This window comes from Coturnix japonica, chromosome 3, assembly GCF_054131305.1.
Source record: "Coturnix japonica strain WE chromosome 3, WE-NBRP24, whole genome shotgun sequence".
In the NCBI taxonomy this organism is placed as follows: domain Eukaryota; kingdom Metazoa; phylum Chordata; class Aves; order Galliformes; family Phasianidae; genus Coturnix; species Coturnix japonica.
The window spans coordinates 18,261,665-18,279,823 of record NC_140665.1 but is presented as its reverse complement, the minus strand read 5'-3'; the positions used below and the strand labels follow the sequence as shown (position 1 = coordinate 18,279,823).

The 18,159-nt window shown below is 43.3% G+C and overlaps 1 protein-coding gene and 1 long non-coding RNA gene across 4 annotated transcripts; one reads left to right on the top strand and one right to left on the bottom strand.

Annotated features, from left to right (window-relative positions):
* The first annotated feature begins 576 nt into the window (after window positions 1-576).
* LOC107311074 (uncharacterized) lies at window positions 577-1,936 on the top strand. The gene is made up of 2 exons (XR_001553851.3): window positions 577-663; window positions 1,850-1,936. It is a non-coding gene; the product is annotated as an uncharacterized LOC107311074 (long non-coding RNA).
* A 327-nt stretch (window positions 1,937-2,263) lies between these two features.
* On the bottom strand, window positions 2,264-17,791 carry FLVCR1 (FLVCR choline and heme transporter 1). Of its 3 annotated transcripts, none has more exons than XM_015857294.3 (10): window positions 13,891-17,791; window positions 12,049-12,193; window positions 11,368-11,508; window positions 10,998-11,065; window positions 10,674-10,777; window positions 9,398-9,508; window positions 8,999-9,104; window positions 8,678-8,789; window positions 7,892-7,959; window positions 2,264-6,421 (listed from the first exon to the last, which is right to left on the bottom strand). In XM_015857294.3, the coding sequence occupies exons 1-10, from the start codon at window positions 14,488-14,490 to the stop codon at window positions 6,356-6,358; spliced, it is 1,521 nt and encodes a 506-aa protein (XP_015712780.2). In that variant the 5' UTR covers window positions 14,491-17,791; the 3' UTR covers window positions 2,264-6,355. The 3 variants fall into 3 exon arrangements, 1 of the variants encoding a protein (XP_015712780.2); XR_014943838.1 differs by having other exon boundaries at window positions 5,140-6,421; window positions 10,674-10,904; XR_014943837.1 differs by lacking the exon at window positions 10,674-10,777.
* Window positions 17,792-18,159: the final 368 nt, after the last annotated feature.

Here is an 18,159-nt window from a genome sequence, read left to right as displayed (position 1 = left end):
TGGGAAAATAAAGACATAGAGACCAAGAAGAAGAAAGGTAGCTATGAAAGGAAGGCTTGGGGGTGTGCTGCTGCTGCTGCTTTGGAGCACTCTCCGAATAACCCTTTCTGTTTGTTCGGCACTGCTTTAGCACAACAGCATCAAACTGCTTCAGCTTCAGCAATGAATGTCAGCAATGCCTTTTGATTTCCACCTGACCAGGTCCAGGACCTCCTGCACTAATTCTACCACAACACATCATTAGTGCTAATTTAGTTGGGTTTGTTTAATGGGGCTCCACTTGAGCTCAGTCTAACACAGTGCACACTGCTTCCTGCACCAGGAGAGGAGTGGGTGCCATTCTAACACTTGAGGACTTGAGAGTAGACTGAAAAAGCGGTCAAGTTTAGCAATAAAACTAATCCTAAGCCCAGCAGCCTCAAGCGCTTGGACAGAGGTGCTCTGTGAAACCTACAAAGAAAGAAACGTGTGATTCACTGCTCTCATTCCACTGTATGACACAGTATCACCACAGCGCTGGTGATTTCATCAAGCAGCTTTTGATCTGGAGCAGCACTTCAAGCTTCATTGGATGCCTGTGCCCCGCAGAATAGAACTCCCCCTTGTCAAGAAAGCAGTGACTGAACAGCAGTCAAAACACTGCGGAAGTGCCTGCAGATGAGGGTAAAGTGAGCAAATATAAGAGGAAAGCACAGGAGCTTTAGGCTTTAAGCACTAGCCTCCACATGGATTGTGGGCTTTTAGCAATAGGCCCCTAGTGAACTTCAGCTGCACTCTGGGAACAAAAGATATACAAATTGAGGGCACAGAGCTGGTTAGTAAGACAAGGACAAGACATTCTCACCCCAGCAGGACAGAGCAGGTTTCTTCCTGCACCTGGAATTTGTTCTGAGTTAGCTGATGTATTATTCCAAGTTACTTTCCAAGGAAATAATGGAGAATATTAGCACGTACAAGCATAGAAAGGGCACTGTAACATTTTAACGTCTTCTACCCTTCCTTGACACCAGAACCAGAAGAATAAGGAACACACGTGTGGTCTGGTCCTTATCCTACCTGACCCAAGAACTTTAGGACTCTCCTTTCTAATAAAAATCAGCACCCTAGAGGCTAAACACTGACGTTACCTGATATTCAGCAGGCACTCTCTCACAAATCAGTAACTGGGTCTAAACATTGCCCACATTTCACCTATTTTCTACTGAGATATGACCGCTGAAGTACTTTATTATACAAAGCCCAGGATATTATTGTTTTGACTTCTGAAAGGTGTTGTCTAAGCAAAGGTAGAAATATTGATTCAGAACAAGGTCAAATGACGTAAGTCCATTGTCAAAGGCAGCAAGCAGGAAATCCAGCAAGCTCTAAGAAGCCTTCTTAGCATAGGAAACAGCCAGAGTATTCATACGGCACCCCCCAGCTATAGGAACAGAAAGCATTTTCTCTCAAGGATGGTTTTGACTCACAGTCAGGATGCCCTCACATCTCCCACATACCTGGTGAGGTTTCGTTTCAAGAAAGACCAAGTGCCTGCCAAAGAATGAACTTGAAGGCAATAAGGATTTGCTGTGATTGTTCCTTTCCAGCTGTGGGAGTGTTTAAATTACAAGATTAAATGGGAATATAAGCCTACAGCTTTCGTAGAGGTACTGTAAGAGTGCAGTGCTAACCAAACACAAGTGAAACTTAGCATTGACTTACCACACAAGGCTGGTGCATCTGATGCTCCGCATGACCTGCAGCCTCCTCCTAGGATTAAACTCTTATAAAAACCGCAGCTCAGAGCTGTGTGGAGAAGGAAGGTGAAAATTAAAATCACTTTCTTACAGCGACTCTGCTTCCTTTGCAGCTGGTTCCTTCAGACTCCCTTGGCCACCAGCTCATGTCCTGGGAATCAACACTGACCACCTGAGAATAAAATAATTAAATCATTGCACTGCTGGTGCTAATACTTTAATTTCATATGCTGACAACATTTCACTGTAAGCCAGTAGCCTCATGTTAGGTAATGTGTATGCATTCAGCCTGTATATGAATTCACGCATGTTTAAGTGCATAGTGTATGATTAACACATAAGCCTTAGCTTTTCTACATTAAACGACAGCTTTCAAAGGAGGAAAATGAATCTTACACACCAGCTGTACCAGAAGCTTTGCTCCAATCAAGCTGCATGCTGTAAGCTTTATAAGTGACATGGAATGGCAAGGAATGATTTCACCCACATAAATACTTACGTACAATACTGCATTCAGAGACTATTCATAGGGATTTCTTTTTTAATTTTATTTTCAAACAAAGAATGGGACAATAACAAAAATTACAGCAAAAATCTTCACCATCTCCAAGAGAACAAAGACAAGCAGTATATATATATAGCACATCTTACAAGAAAATGCATTTTTCCTAAGCATATTTCTGCTTATTCCATTCTATTCTGTGTATTAACAATTTCTCTTCACAGATTTCAGGCAGCACGTTGTGTGTAGGGGGGGGTAAAACATGGATACGACAGCTTAGCTTGTGGGCTATGAACCGTTTGTAGACTGTAATGCCTCAGAAAGTGTTACATAGAAGTACAGCAAGACAAAAAACCAACACCGCTTTCCCATTCACAAAGGAAAACAACTGAGTTCACAGACTGGAAAATGAGAGTGATACATACTCATGGCTTAACCCAATTTCATTTAGTTATACACACAGAAGTTAGTCCAAAGCATTTTTTCCACTAGGAAACATGGGTTGGTAACAGTAGTCGCACACTCCTGTGACAGTTAGAAAAGCATTACTTAAAACACAAATTAGTGCATGGGATTGGGATGGCTCTCCTCATATGGTTTCTGATTCTGTCCTCTCACAGTTGGCACACATGATCCCATTCCTGGACTGATTAAGTGGTCATGATTCTTATCCTCTGCCAGATGAGGGCTGAGCCACAATCTCACAGCTCATGAAATCAGAAACGCTATTATTTCCAATTCCAGACACGATTGATTGATATCATTTACTGTCATGGTTTAATAATTTTGTAATTTTTGCTATCAGTATTCCACATCATAACATCATTTAAAGCATGAATAATTTTACTGAATCTGCAACTTACAGAAGAAGACTACATCTCCCAGGGAACAACACGATGGGTCACGGGACCTGGACTCTATATTAACTCTGTCGCAGAACAGACTGATCTCTTTCGAGTTCTGGCGTTCAGGGGAGTGTGTGGGAGCCTTCACCGTCTCGCCTAAATTTCACAGTAGGCCTCTCGGTTACGGGACTCATTCTCTCTCCTATTTTGCTTGATTCGTTAGCCCAATTTTCAATTTTCAATTATATTGTATTATATTGTGTTATCCGGTATTTCGATATAGTATTTAGTAAATAAGTGTGCCTCCTTAGATCGTTGCCGCTGTTTTCTTTTCCTAATTAACTTTTTCCTTTCGGCCCAGGGCCCCTCCGGGGCCCACGGCCCCTGTCACAGACGCAGGTGGATTTTTAGTTCAAACCGTGACATTTACAAACAAACAAACAAAAAGCAAAAAACCAAAGCCCCAGCTACCCCAAGCCTGTTTCTGCCACAAGCTAAAACCTTTTTTTCTTTTAATAAAAAGATGAGAAGACTACCGGTTTATTTGTTCTTCATTTTGCTACGTAGCCTTTTATTTCTATACTTAGTCCTTGTCCAGAAATAGCTTTCAAATAAATACATATTTACAGGTTTCCAACTTTTAAGTTCCTTCTGATCAGCATTAAATCCAGGATGTAATTAAGTCTTCATTATTAGGAATATTTTCTTTTCAGGGACCCTGCAGGCTTTCTAGCATGCCAAGAACCTTGTTTGGGCAATTTCAGAGGGCAGCCAAGTAATTTGGCAGAAGATGAAAAACACGAGGAGCCAGTAGGGCTGGAATAGTTTTCAATAATCAACTGAAAACAACTAAACAAACTGGAATCTAGTGGGGAAAGGAATTTTCAAAATAAATTAAGAGCTCAACTTTAGGATGTGGAGAGTATTTAGCAACATGTAGAAAGTGTTCTGGATGCTGCCAAAGACTCTATTGGACGTTTGAAAGCACATCCACCAAAATAGAATGTCCTGCTACATTTTTTTGCTTTTAAGAGGGAAAGTGCATAGCAGTTACGGTCTCTGAACACAGTAAAAATGTATTTAGTCTGTATTCCGTGGAAGTGTTGTATATACACCATAGTATCACCACTTCTCTAAAGGCAAAAATCACTCACAGAAAGCAGAAGGAAAGAACTTTCACTTTGCTCACTCAGGCTGAAAATATGCACATCCTGAGATGGGGCAGCTGGTATCAGTCAGTCATTTCATGTAAGAACCGAGATAAACTACCTCTACTTCCACTCCTACCCTCTTTCCTGCCATCTGAACATCTCCTTTCAGCTGTCTCACAGAGGACTCCTCTCATAGAGCCTGGCTCTCCAGGAGCCACAAGGTGTACATAGGGTGTACATAGGGTGTACATAGGGTGTACATAGGGTGTACATAGGGTGTACATAGGGTGTGCCTGCTTTCTCTCTAGTGCTGGCTCTGGCAGAGGCATGGACTCGTTTTGAAAAGACAAATGTTCAGATATGCCTGGCTTTTTCAGATACATACACTGCCATTCAGCCTACTCATGTCTGAAGCATTTCTCACACAAAACACTAAACTAGGAGCAAAGCTTAGAGGCTAAGTTAAGAAAGCTACATACACAGGTTTTTTTTCATACTAAAAAAAAAAAATAATAATCTCTAAATCTATAGAGAAACAAGGCAAAATAAAGCATTTAAGCATTCTTAATACCTTGAAAGGTTATCTTGGGAATTGCACAGTTCTCCATACCAAGCTGTAACCCACAAAAAACTTCCAGCAGGATTCAACCTGCAGGATGGCACTACAGCTGTAGGAACCCAGAGACTGATGGCACTGAAACTGCAGGCTCACCTGAAAGGCTGCTAAAGCCTCAGTGCTGCTAACTCTGGCTGGACTTTTCAGTAGTAGAAGAGCCTCAGTATTACTGAGGGGACGTCAGTTCTGTAGCTGGGTAGATAGTACACAAGGTGAAGAACAATATCAGTAGCACTGCAGTGAGAAATAATACAAATAATAATAATAATACAAAAGCAATGAAGAGTGCTTTGTAGCTAGACTCATTATTTACACAGCAAGTATTTCATCAAAGAGAAACAGCACTGTTTTCCTTTCAGTCCCCCTTACAGCTTTTAACTGTGAGGAACAAGACATTATTTACTGATGAGTTATACAGAGAGTACAAACATTTTACAGGAGACAAATGGTACAACGTAGCACAGAGAAATAAGTGGAGGGGAAAAAAGAACCCAACACAACAGGTAGAACACATTTTCTGATGCTCCACAAATATCCAGGAGGTTTAACGAGCAAAAACGGAATTTCTTCAGCAGCACTGGTCAAACTCAAGATGAGGCAAAGATCTTCTTTACTTTGTAAAGGCACCATCTCTTTGTAAACACGTGTTCCTCTCATTTGAACTGAGAAAGCACTCAAAATATTCAGGAGGCAACCTGTGCAATCATGTTCCATTGCCTGTGAATACTTCACCATAGATAGATATCAATGGTCTTTCTTCTTCTTTCTATTTAATAATAAATGTATTTTCTTCGATATACCTAGTGGGAAACCCCTTAAATCTCCCCAGAAATGCTTGATGAATCTACAAAAAAAAACAACTATTTTTCTCTCATCTGCCTTCCAGTATCCATCAAGAAGCTTCAAGGCAAAAGAAACTCAAAACACATAATTGCAGTCATCTCGTTTTCAGAATTGTGCTATAGAATTTCCCAGAAGGAAATACTGTCTTACATCAGAGACATTAAAAAAACAATGTGAATGCCCTCCAGTCATACAGCTACCTACCCTGACTTGGTAAATGCACTAGAAAAAACTGAACAAGAAATCAACTAACTTTTGATTTCCTGGGGAGAAGATACGTCTGATCATGACCGTACTTTAGGATTCCAGATGCACATTCTGGCATGCATCCTGAATGTATATTTCTTCCTATAATGGAGAGCATTAGGGGGTTGGACTCGATGATCCCCAGAGGTCCATTCCAATCCCTACACTGGATTCAGACGGTTCTTCATAAGCGAAATGGCAAAACTCGTAATCTGTTAAAATAAATATTCCATACGAAGTCCTGTTGTTTATATCTTGGGTAAAATGAAGTCAGTATCTTCATAGCTCCCACCACACAACTGTCACCAAAATCACCAAACACGTTTCACTACTCATACACATAAATCCAGTGATTACACTAATTTTGTTCAGCATTCAACCAACATTGTGCGTTTCTAAGCCATCTTCTTTTGGCTTTATAAATCTGACTGAATTTTTAACGCAGTACAAGTTTCCCGTTCTACTGGATTGTCAACTGGTACCTGTGGGAAGAAGAAAGCAGTAATCAGGAATTCAGCTGTAATGCAGCCAAAGCCACTTTCAACCTCAGTACTCTTGGATAACTATGAAGTTAGACTATAACAGTATGTTAGACCACAATAGTACATGCAGTTTATTACCTGGAAGAGGCATTTACAGAAAGCTCTATTTTCCCTTCTCTTTTTGATTAAAAAAAGAAAAAAAGAACCAACAAAAAAAATCCACAGCATCGACTCTCCTTAATATAACTCTAAAACATACATTTACTGCACATAGATGTTTACCACATGGAGATTAACTTCCATTTCTTCCCCTCCATCAGGTTAAAATATGAGATAATCTTAATCAAGGTTTAGAATCAGCGTATTTTATCTTTATATTTATTATTTTATTATTTTATCTAACAGGCAGCTGTTCCACATTTATTAACATAGACATCTCTCATCTCTGATAGTGCTGAAGTGAGAACTCTACGCTTTTGTTTTATTGGGGTTAATATTGATTACCTAGATTGTCACAAAACTTCATTAACAAGGTAATGAGGGAAAGTGGAGCAGTCAAGGACTTCTATGCATGTTTTCACATCCATCCCCACGATAACCCTAACCCAAGCTGATAAATGCATAGACTGTCATACTGTGCAAACACAGCCACAGAGGTTTCAGGTTAAAAAGAAAGTCTGTGTAGCACTGACTTGCAAGTTTCTGAACCTTAAGTGCTCCAGCTGCTAGCAGATGACCCGAAGTTGCTGCATATGCAAGACACCTTTATAATCTAAAAAGGCATATGGAAGACTTAAAGTATCTGACTTCAGAAAGCTGTTTTCCTTATCTGAATCCAAAGGGTCAAGAAATAACAGCACTGAAAAAAGTTTCAGGCATTGGTCTTAGTTCTACTCGTGACTGTGTGAAGTCGTAAAAGCTGCTGAACCATGGTCTTGGAACCTCGTAAACAGCAGGAAGCACAGTGCTCACTCTCCCATAACTCAATAGGGTGCTCAGCAGAAGAACGACCTGGCTCCTAATGAGAACGCAGAATAAGAACTGCGGCATGACCTCAGTTCATCAGACGCTGACTTCACTTAAAGGGATGGCAGGTATTTAAAATAAAACATGTCATCTGTAGCATGACCTCCTAAAGCAATATGCAAAAACAGCTTCACGATTTACAAAACTACCTACAAACATGGAAAAATAAACAAATCATAGACTCAAGAAATACAGTAAGAGATGAACAGTAGCCATATAAAATCTGAGAGCAGAGATTTCTCATGGGAGCTAAGGAGGGGAATCTAATGGCAGCATCCCACATGGCTCCATCCTTAGAGAGCAGCACAGAAACAGTCACATAGCAAGTTTTTGTCAATTACTCTTTTCTGTTAATATTACTTTCAGTTGGAGCCAGTCATTCAAGTGCAGTAATATAACCATGTGTATATACTATAACCAAAGTGTAGAAGAGTCACCACTTACAGCTTTAACGTCCATATTCATAATCCCTGAATTCACATTGTGTCTTCGCAGATCTGATTTTATTAAGGCTGGGGGAAAAAACAAAACAAAACAAAACAGAGAAAGCTGATTTCCAATTTTGTAATGCCATGCATTCCAAGGGCACATGCAAGCACCAAGAAGCTGCTTTCAGCACCGGCTCAAAATACATGCGTTGACTCTTGGAATTTAAAGTGGTGACAATTGGAATTTGCTTTTCATGGGTCACACACACAAAAAATGGCAATAAAAGCTTTTAAACCATCAAAGCTTGGTGGTTTTGGCACTTTCAGCACACCTCCAAATACTGTCACGTCTAAATCACATCACATAAAAATCAACATTTCCTACATTTGAAAAACTGCAAACTGCCTGCATTTACCAATTTGCTTATGTTTACTAACCTACTTTGAAGGCACAAAAGAGAAACTGCCAAAGACAAAAGGCTATCAAGAAAACTGTGTGTCCCATGTGTAGTGTTTTGAAGACAAAACAGAACTGCCACAAGTTCAGGACAAGGCTCAAGAAATGGGTGACGAATGGTTGTCCACCTCCTAGCAACATCATCCTTACTTAAAACAAAGAATGCGGACACAGCAAGTACATAAAACTCGAACTAAACTTACCCAGCACTTATTAGTCATTTTGGTCCTCAGCCCAGACAGGAAGTTCTACACTAATACACATATATTCCGAGTGTTTCAAACATCTCAACTCCACATTTTTCCCATTTAAAATAAGCCATTACTTACATTTCTGTTTAATTACCTGTTAAGATAATGCCCACAAACAGCCAAGCGCAAAGAAAGAGGTTTCCCGCACGAGGACTGTAGTCTGTTGTAAGCTTTCCTTGCACAAGCGTAAAGACAATTCCAAATATCTACAAGCAAGTCACATCATCAGTACCACATCGAAAAGCCTCAGATTCAGACCACACTGTACTGAACCAAACTATAATTTACAAATATAGATTTTAAAAAGACTACAGCAACACAAAGGAGACCAGCAGCCAAATCTAAGGAAAGCTTAGACTCCAGCAGGGCGGCCTTCCTGAACTTTACATCCCTTGAATAAATAAAGCGACATAACCTGTGCTGATGCATTGAGGAGACCCGATGAAGTGCCTTCAGACTCTGGGTATGTAATTTCCACTGCAAATTCAAAGCCGAGTGGGAGATAGCCAGTCATGAAGAACCTGATGAAGAAGAAAACAAGAGGATGATGGGTATGGCTTTCATCTGTTACTGTTGCTATGAAAATCAAGCATCAAAACCCGGTTTTGAATTATCTGCTGTTCTAAACTGTTTGTTTTCAAGATCCAACATGATTCAACACTTGCTTTGCCTGCCAAATAAACCGTATCTAAAAGCTACAGACATAGGTTGAGAGCACGGTGACAGAACACACAGTAGAAACATTGATTTTAAACAATCAAAGAATTCCTGAGCAGAACTGCAATCAGTCTTTAAGCCTCCTTTCATCACTCACCCAAGCACTCCTCCGGTTACAAACACCACTATAAGGTACCCAAGGTCCAGTGTGAAGGTAAATACCACCATCCCAATGAAAGAGAGAATGTAAACAATCAAAGTAGTTTGCCTGAAACGCAACAACAATAAAAACATATTAACATCTTTAACATAAGGTCATAGAACATCGATGAAGTACAGAAGAGTAATATAAACATTATTTACTCTCTTGCTAACGACTGACCTTCTACAATAATTAAATTAGCTTCCTGTAACTCTGCCTTAACCACACCATGCATTTCAGTGAGAAGACATTCAGGCCCCAACTCCTTATTGCCTCAGTTACATGGCTGCTTCATTCAAGGCCAAGAGAACTACTCACACTCTCAAAGAATAAGAGAGGAAGCCACTACCTCGAGACTATTTTAGTTCTCCACTGTACTGCACATCTTGGCCATTCTGCAGCACAGTCCAACATATAACGATCAAAACAGCAGCAGCCAAATTAGTATTAGTGATTAAAAAAAAAAGAAAAAAAATCAGTCTAAGAAGCAAGTCAGAAAAATAAACAAAACACTTTAAATTGGGAATGAGGGATGTAATCCAAAACATAAAAGCATGCACCACTCATTTATAAGCCGAAAGGCACGGAGACACAATCTACAGCACTAGCATCCTATAGGTTTCCAGAGTGCTCACATGTGAGAAGCACCAAGGGAGAACTCTGCTGCTGCCAGCAGTGCTCTGGAGCACTGCCCACTCCTGGGGGGCACCACAGCACAGGTGATGGACCCAAGAGCTCTTACACCAAAACAGAGTTCTGCTGCACGGCCATCCCCTAAATGAAAGCCAACGTTGTGCTTCTTAACAGGTCCAGGAGTAGCACAAGAACTGGGAATCCCTCAACTGGATGCTTCACAAAACAAGGGAGAGTAAGTTTTGAGCCTTCACGCTTTCCCTGGAGAAGGAACCTACTGGGTTTCTTCTGGCCACTACACATGGGACACACAGTTTTCTTGATAGTGTGGCATTCCCTGCAGAGACAGGAGCAGACGGAAAATCCCTTCACATCTTCGCATTCTCCACATCACATCCTGTCTCATTTCATTTGGTCAAGAACCAGTAGCAGTGTCAGACTTCTGCTGTAGGCTCTGAAACTCGTCTCCATCAAGGCTGCTAGAAGATCAGGGAAGTGCTGCGCTTTATCATCAGCTCACCTCCAAACTTGCATTATTTTTCTAGGAAAATTGCACCAGACTCCTACCCTTACCCCATCCATGCCTACCCACACTTACTTGTACGTTTTAGTGTAATCCAGCCACAAACCACAAATAATCGAACCCACCATTCCTGCCACCACCAGTGTCAAGCCAATTCTCCCAGCGTTCACTTCTTCTCCCTTTCAACAAATATTTATATGGTGCTCATTAATAACTTGTTTCCACTCAGAGTCAAGTTCAGACCTCTTGGCAGTCATAAGGCAAACAAACATTCCTATGACTCCCACAGCTGTATGATGCAAGAAACTGTATGGGGGGGTACAAAGGAAACCAAATCTAAGTAATAAACACCATCACGTTTGCAAATATAAGATTCAAAAACAAAAAAACAATACTTACCTCATAATGAGTTACTATCATCTGGTTTAATAATGTGGAAACAGAATAAAATGTTCCAGTCATAATTCCTGCAACAGCAAAAGAAGAGCTTCAGTCACATCTAGACACACAGATCTGCTACCACAGAGTCAATGTTTTGGCATCCAAGACTCAGACCATAGGAATAACCTTTTGTCTACCACACAATCTCTTCCCCAGACCAATAAATGGCATTTTGAATACTGCAGGGTTTTCCAGTATATGCTGCTGAATATGTACTAGTTTGACATTCCCTCCCTCAACCAAAAAAACACAAGTTAAACCTCACCGTGATTTCAGCACACACTGAGCACACTGCTCAGCCAGACAACAGCCAGACAGAACCACTTACCATAGCTGATGAGCAGAAGTACAAATGGAACATTTCTGACCAAATTAATAATTGACTGCTTGTAGGAGTAATCCTCAGGAGGCAGAGCCTGCAGGAGTGCTTGAGAGTGACTGGGAGGGTATTTGGGCTTCTCTTCAAACACTAGGGATAAAAAAAACAATTTTAATCTGTATTTACCAGAGTCATTCCCTTTTCTTTCTCGAAACATGAAGTCTTCTAGTCCAATACATTTAACAAGAGTTATTTGTCTTTCTTAATACTTCCATAAATACATATTCTAGGTTTTTTTCAAGGAAGAAACAATCACAGCCAGAATAGATGCGTTAATTAACTCGTTCACATCTCACTGCTGCCAGCATATGGTTAGAGACTGACTTCATCTGCAACATCTCTAGGCCTTCACATCTAAATTGTAAGAATAACACAAAGTATTTCCATTACATCACAACGTCCTCATGGGTTCTAGCAAAAAACCTGCGTGTCCTGAGAGAGGTCGCTCCACGTGAAGCGTGACACACAGTAATGTTTGTCTCCTAACCCTGACACCACAGATAGTGAGCACAAGTAACCTGAGAAGAGGTAAACTTGACTCCTGTGGGCTAAGTCAGATGCCTGAAGTACAACAGCACAAGCACTCCCTATGGCCACGGTACTTTCACATGGTAAGAACAGAACACTTACCAACTCCTGTTAAGAAGAACAAAAGCGTGGATACTATTGCTGTTCCATAGAACATTATGCTTATATTATGTGCCATTAGATCAATATCATCGGGGGTATTTGGAACCAGGACAGGTGGCAACAAAAAGCCAATGGCAGTGCCAAGCTGGAAAGGCAAGAAAAGAAACAAAACAAAATCATTTTCCTGACATTTTGGGTATATGTATAAAGCATCTGAAAACGTTGAGGAACAACAGCCTTAAACTACTCTGCAACTTGTCTCTGCCACTCATACAAAACTAGGCTGCATTCTTAAGTGCTAGAACAAATTCTTTGACTTAAAAAAAGCCAACCAACCCTGCATTTATTTCAGGTTAAAATCAATAAAATGTCAATGACTGTCAGATTGGCAGATTCACAACTCACAGAGCACTCACACCAGAGGTGTGCCAGCTGGATGGCTCTCAAAGCAGCCTTTGTGCATTGCCTTGCCCTTCTCTGCTTTCTCCACCCCACAGGCCATCAGATTTACGCAGCATTCACTGTTCACCTGAACTCATTTTTATCCTCACCTTTCAGTATATGAAGCTCAGAAACACAAAGTACACTATTATGCATTTTCTTAGTGTATACGGTTTTTATTTGCCACCAGAGCAGCCCTATTTAGTACCCACAATCGTCCTACGCCGCCATTTTTTCATCTTCTTCATACAGGGAGCTGCAGTACAGAGATTAGGGTCAGAAGGATCAAGAAATAACCCGCTATATTCAATATGAGAAACTACTGAAAACCTAGTGCTCAGATCAACCTTTGACAGGTGAACAGCCGCACTCTCAGAGCTTTGTGTTTCAGCTGCAAGTAAGCAGCACCTCAACAGATAATGCAAGAGATCTGAGTCAATCCCTGCACTGCTGTTCTTCTCCTTCACCAGAGCAATGCACAGCCCCACACTCAGTTTCAGCACTAGTTGAGGAAGCCTTGGCCGCAGTACCACCAAACAGAGGTTCAAGCAGCTCCTTGCCACTGGGAGGACTGGTGAGCATCTGAAGTGCAGAGATGTAGCTCACAAAGAAACCTTAAAGCTGATTCTGGAGAGCAGGTACAAAACTGTTGTAGGACTGCTGAAATATTAGTAGTAGTAATAATTTTAAGTTCAAAATGGATTGCTGGCTTGTCCAGAGAAAGACACAGAATGAATTGTTGCAGGAAAGCAATAGAACAGTTGTTAATACAGAAGCAGATTACAGCAAGAACCTTAACCTAAATATTAGCACTAATAATCCAAAGTGCACGGTCATAAATCATCAGACCCACGAGACAGAAAACACAACTCGTATTATGTGAACAAAACCACACCTAAGACATCAGCCTGCACCGGTGATCTTGGTGGGAGTTTACCATTCTGCTGCAACACACAAGCAGAGACAGGGGCTGGGAACAAGGTGACTGGGGACGGACAGGGAGCAGCACCTCATCTCCACCTGCGCTTGCAGAGGTGCCCGGTCCAGCTCTAATAAACCAGCAGGGGACATGAGATGTGCCTCAGTTATATTGCCACCTCATGCCACCGCCTCACACCACCTCATATCAAGGAACGTTTCCTCTCAGAGCTAGCACTGAGGCAGTGGCACAGGCTGCCCAGGGAGGCGGTGGGGGCACGGTTCCTGGAGGCGTTCAGATCCATGTGGAGATGTGGCACTGAGGGATGCGGTCAGCGGGCAAAGCGGCAATGGGTCGGGCTCGGACAGCACGACCTTAGAGGTCTTTCCACCCTTAGTTCTCCCACGTCTCACGGCACTTCACGCCACCACCTCAGCCCACCCACCCCGCACGCGGACTCGAAGCCGGCGCCGTCCCCTCACCTGATTGCCCAGCACGGCCACGGAGCAGGCGGTGGAGACCTCGGCGGGGCCGAACCAGACGGAGGCGATGCGGGAGGGCAGCCCCAGGATGAAGACCTGCGCCACGGCGCACACGGCCTGAGCCGCCATGGTGAGGGCATAGCGGCCCGGCGCCACGCTGGCGCACTTGAGCCACGCGCCCAGCGCGTTGAGCCCCGAGCCCAGCAGCGCCGTGAGGCGAAGGCCGCGGGCGTCCAGCAGCCAGGTGGCGGGCAGGATGAGCGGCACGTAGGCCACCATGTAGACCATGGAGAGCCAGTCTATCTCCGTGAAGGACACGCCGTAGAAGCGGACGAAGACGTTGCTGAGGATGCTGTACTGGATCCACTGGAAGGCGTTCACCAGCGAGTAGCAGCTGAACACGGCCAGCACCGCCAGCCGCCGCCGCGACAGCCGCGTCTCCAGCTGGATGCCGCCCGCCCCGAGCGCCGCGCATCCTCCGGGGCCGCCGTTCTCCGCTTCCTTGCCGGGGAGGAAGCCGTTGTGCTGCGAAGCGCCCAGCATCTCCCCTCTCTCTCCCTCCGCCTCCCCCTCCTCTTCCTCGCTGCCGTCCTCCACCATCTCGGCCGTCTCCCCGCCCAGCTTCCCGGCAGCAGCGGCCTCAGCCTGGATGTGCCGGCTCACAACGTGCCCCGAGCTCAGCTCACCGCCCGGCGGAAAGCAGCGCCGGGCACCCGGTGTGGGCAATGGGAGCCGGGCGGGGCGGGGCGGGGCGGGAGGCGGCGCTGAGAGGAACCGGGAGCGGCTGCCGCCGTGTGAGGGAGCGGGGCTGGGGTACGGCAATGAGGTGTGGAGAGCTTCCAGAGCCGGAACGTGCTGCTGCTGTATCACCGCCCGCCTGCTTTCCGGACAGAACAGCCCCTGTGTATCCAGGTGCTGAGTCGCATTCTGAGTGGTGCTGCTTGCCAACAGGCTGGTCTTGTGTTGTGTATTTACAGTCTTTCAGCCTGCACCTTGGAAGTTTCTCAGAGCAGCCGATGGGGAAGCATATGGAGACAGAAATGATGTAAATAATCCCTACAACGTCCCCGAGGGAGCAGCAGCATAATCTCATTCCCATAAGCTCTTTCTCGGTTTACATAGGGCCTGGCAGCTGCAGGTCTGTGTGTGGCAGCCCTCCTGTCGGGCACACTGCAGGCTGCATCCACTGCTGCCCTGCTGCAAACAGCTCCCAGGAAACAGCCAGTGCTCCTCTCAGGCCGTAGGTTTGTCTCTTTGCAGCTGCGGTGTGAAGAAATGAGCTGCTGGGTTAAGACACACAGGGCAAAGATGAAGGCTTGACTTGAGGCAAGGGGTGTTTAGGACTGGCACAGTGCTGGAGAATGTGCCTCTACCCTGGTCTTGTGCTGTATCAAGTGCCATAGGTAAAGCATTCCTTGTTTCCACACAACCTCCGCAGTCTGATGTGATGTACCCCCCAGAAATCAGGCTGTGTGGCTCACCTGTAAGCCATCACTTGTCATGTCAGACAGTGATATTCCCTAAAACCTTGCCTGGTATGTGTTTGTGTAGGAGTGATATCTGGCAGCACTGCCATGATTTATAATGCTCTGGACAACGTTCCATTATGAAAATGGATTGTTCTCCAAAGAGCATTAGGAAAATACCAAAATATTTAAGTCTGTTACTGGCTTCTGTAGGAAATCATTTTACGTGTGCTCAGCAAATAACACGCTGCGCATTGTTGGTGCATATGTTTGAGCCTAATCAGATTTGTGTACGAGTGGTAGGTGGGCTTAGCCACCAGCCTTAAGTTTCTTCACTAATTATGATTTGGTATTTTAGTTAAGATCAGGTGATCTATTTAAGCCACATTTAAGTTCCTGATCTAATATAGAGCATGCACAGTGCTATGAACACATCCTTCAAAATGCTCACTTGGCCACGTTTGCTTTCCCTGAGCATTTAGCTAAGCAATGGTAGTGATGACTGTGGATTTCTAGAGCCCACAGGAAGCAAATCCTGAATTCACAGATCACAGATAAGCAAACTGCTTTTTTTTTGCAATGAAGTTATCTCTATCAGATTCAGTCCCTCTTTGCCTCCTTCATTCATTCCAAGAAAAAGCCTGATCTAGCTGTACTTCTCTTGTATCAGATCAGCTGCTGGCTAAATGCATTTATTCTGGTTGACTTCAGAGTTTAAGTGCTGCTTGCTGCGGAAGCGTAGCTTTGTTAAAAATAGGACTTTGTTTTGGTTCCTCTTCTTCTTAGACTTCAAAGCAACAGAAGTGTCTGCTTTCACTTTAGGTATGTCAGTGCAACATGTCAGTAAATGATATAATTCATCAGATATCTTCAATATCTGATGAATATCAATATCAGATATTCTTCAGATATCTTGAGACCACATCTCGTACTTTCAACAGTATCTGTTTGTGGTCACTGCAGCCCAGCCATCTACAGCACTCAACTACTGGAGCAATCCTTAGCACAGGGTTGGCCTGGGGTAGTCACTGTTCAGTATTTAGTATGAGCTGGGAGCTCTCCTACCCCTCCTGTTCATTAGGATGTAGGAGAATTTCATACTGTAGTAGGCCTGGCAGCTGAGGAAAGGACCACAGTTCTTTGGGTACATAGGTATAGTTCTTGTTCTTCCAAAGAACGTGTAAACAGTGATCTGATTTCATTTAACTTTTTTTTCCCCTTGTATTTTAGATGACCTTGCAGTTCATCCAATGATAACATTTACCCCTACAGACACAGGAAATGAGGCTTTGTTCTTCTCTCATTCTTATTTTTCCTACTGTTACACTACTGACTCTGTGCAGCAGGCAGTTAGTGCTGGTGGACGTGCTCTGAGTAAGGTTCAAGTTCAGCCTGTTCTGGAGTTGCAGATGTGTCTGAGCTCTCCCTTTCACAGCAAACAGACAGCATCTTCTTCCCATGACAACACACAAAGCTTCATTTGCTTTCTACACAGGAATCCCACGCAGAAGAAATAACCAAACACCTTTCTCAAAATGATGCCTGAGGCAGTGAATAAAGCACCTGGTTGCAATGGACATGACAAGGCAGTGCAGATGCTTGGTATGAGGGAGAAGAGGCACGGCCTGGCTTGCACCTCAGAGGATGTGTTTCCCTCAAAGCAGTGGAGGTCATCAGGAGACTTTAAAGAGCTTAAGCCTGGCAGTAGAATGAGCACCTGGATGAAAGTTAGCACCCATAGGGAAAGTGGTTTTCTTCCAGAAAGAATTAAGTCTATTTACAACCGATCAACTTGAAGTCAAGTGTATCACTGCCACAGCTACACTGACGTTAGTAAAGTAAAACAAGGCTGACTTTAATGTGGTAAAGTCAATGCAATTTCATCTCTGGGACATGTGATTTATCTCCAGAAGTACCTTCCTGAACAGGAAAGGAAAAGGCAGAGCAAATTAACAGCGTTAGGAAAAATCTTTGATACTTGCATCCTAACTTTTTACACTGCTGTATTTCATAGGCTTCACAACCATTACTTGTGATTTACATCTGTTTGTATGAGAAGCGGGGCCAAGGGCATTGTTGAACAGCAGGAGAGAGTTATCCTGTGAGAAACAGCCATTGGAGGAGCTCACTTAAAATGCGCATCCTTGGAGTTCTATGTTTCGTGGATAATTTATGAGGCTACAAACAGAAGACTTATGTCAAGGTTTGCAGGACAAATTTAGCTTAGAACTGCTGCTAACCTTTTTCAATCTAGCCTCCCATCCAAAATCTGTTCCTGTTACCATAATATATTGTCAGTTGAAAGAGTGATGTATTTTTGTAACTGTTTCCAAACTCCAGTTTTATCTTTCAGATAATGCCATCTTTGGATGAAACATCATTCAGAAGGCGCTTTTTTATTTCAGTTCAGAGCATATAGCAAAATAAAGGGAAGACAACTATAGAGTGCTGCTTTCAAGGTGTAATTACTTTCCTAACACTCCTAGCTCGGCTATTCCAGTGGCATTAATTCCTGGTCACGTTGTTCTTCCAAACCTTACAACAACATCTAATCCCTCCACCTAGAAATTCACATTCACAAAAGCTGGCATTTTTGTGTGCACCGGGCACACGATTCAGATTTCCAGGATTTTCTGTCTGTAATGTTTCAAACCGTGTCAGTCCTCACTGTCAGGAATTTAAATGTTGTTTTATGAAGCACTCAGCTCCTGGTTACACTGAGCTCAATGCAGGGACAATCTCCGCTGAAGAAATGTATTGTGTGCTTGTCTTTAGACCAAGGGGGGAAAAAAATCCAACTACA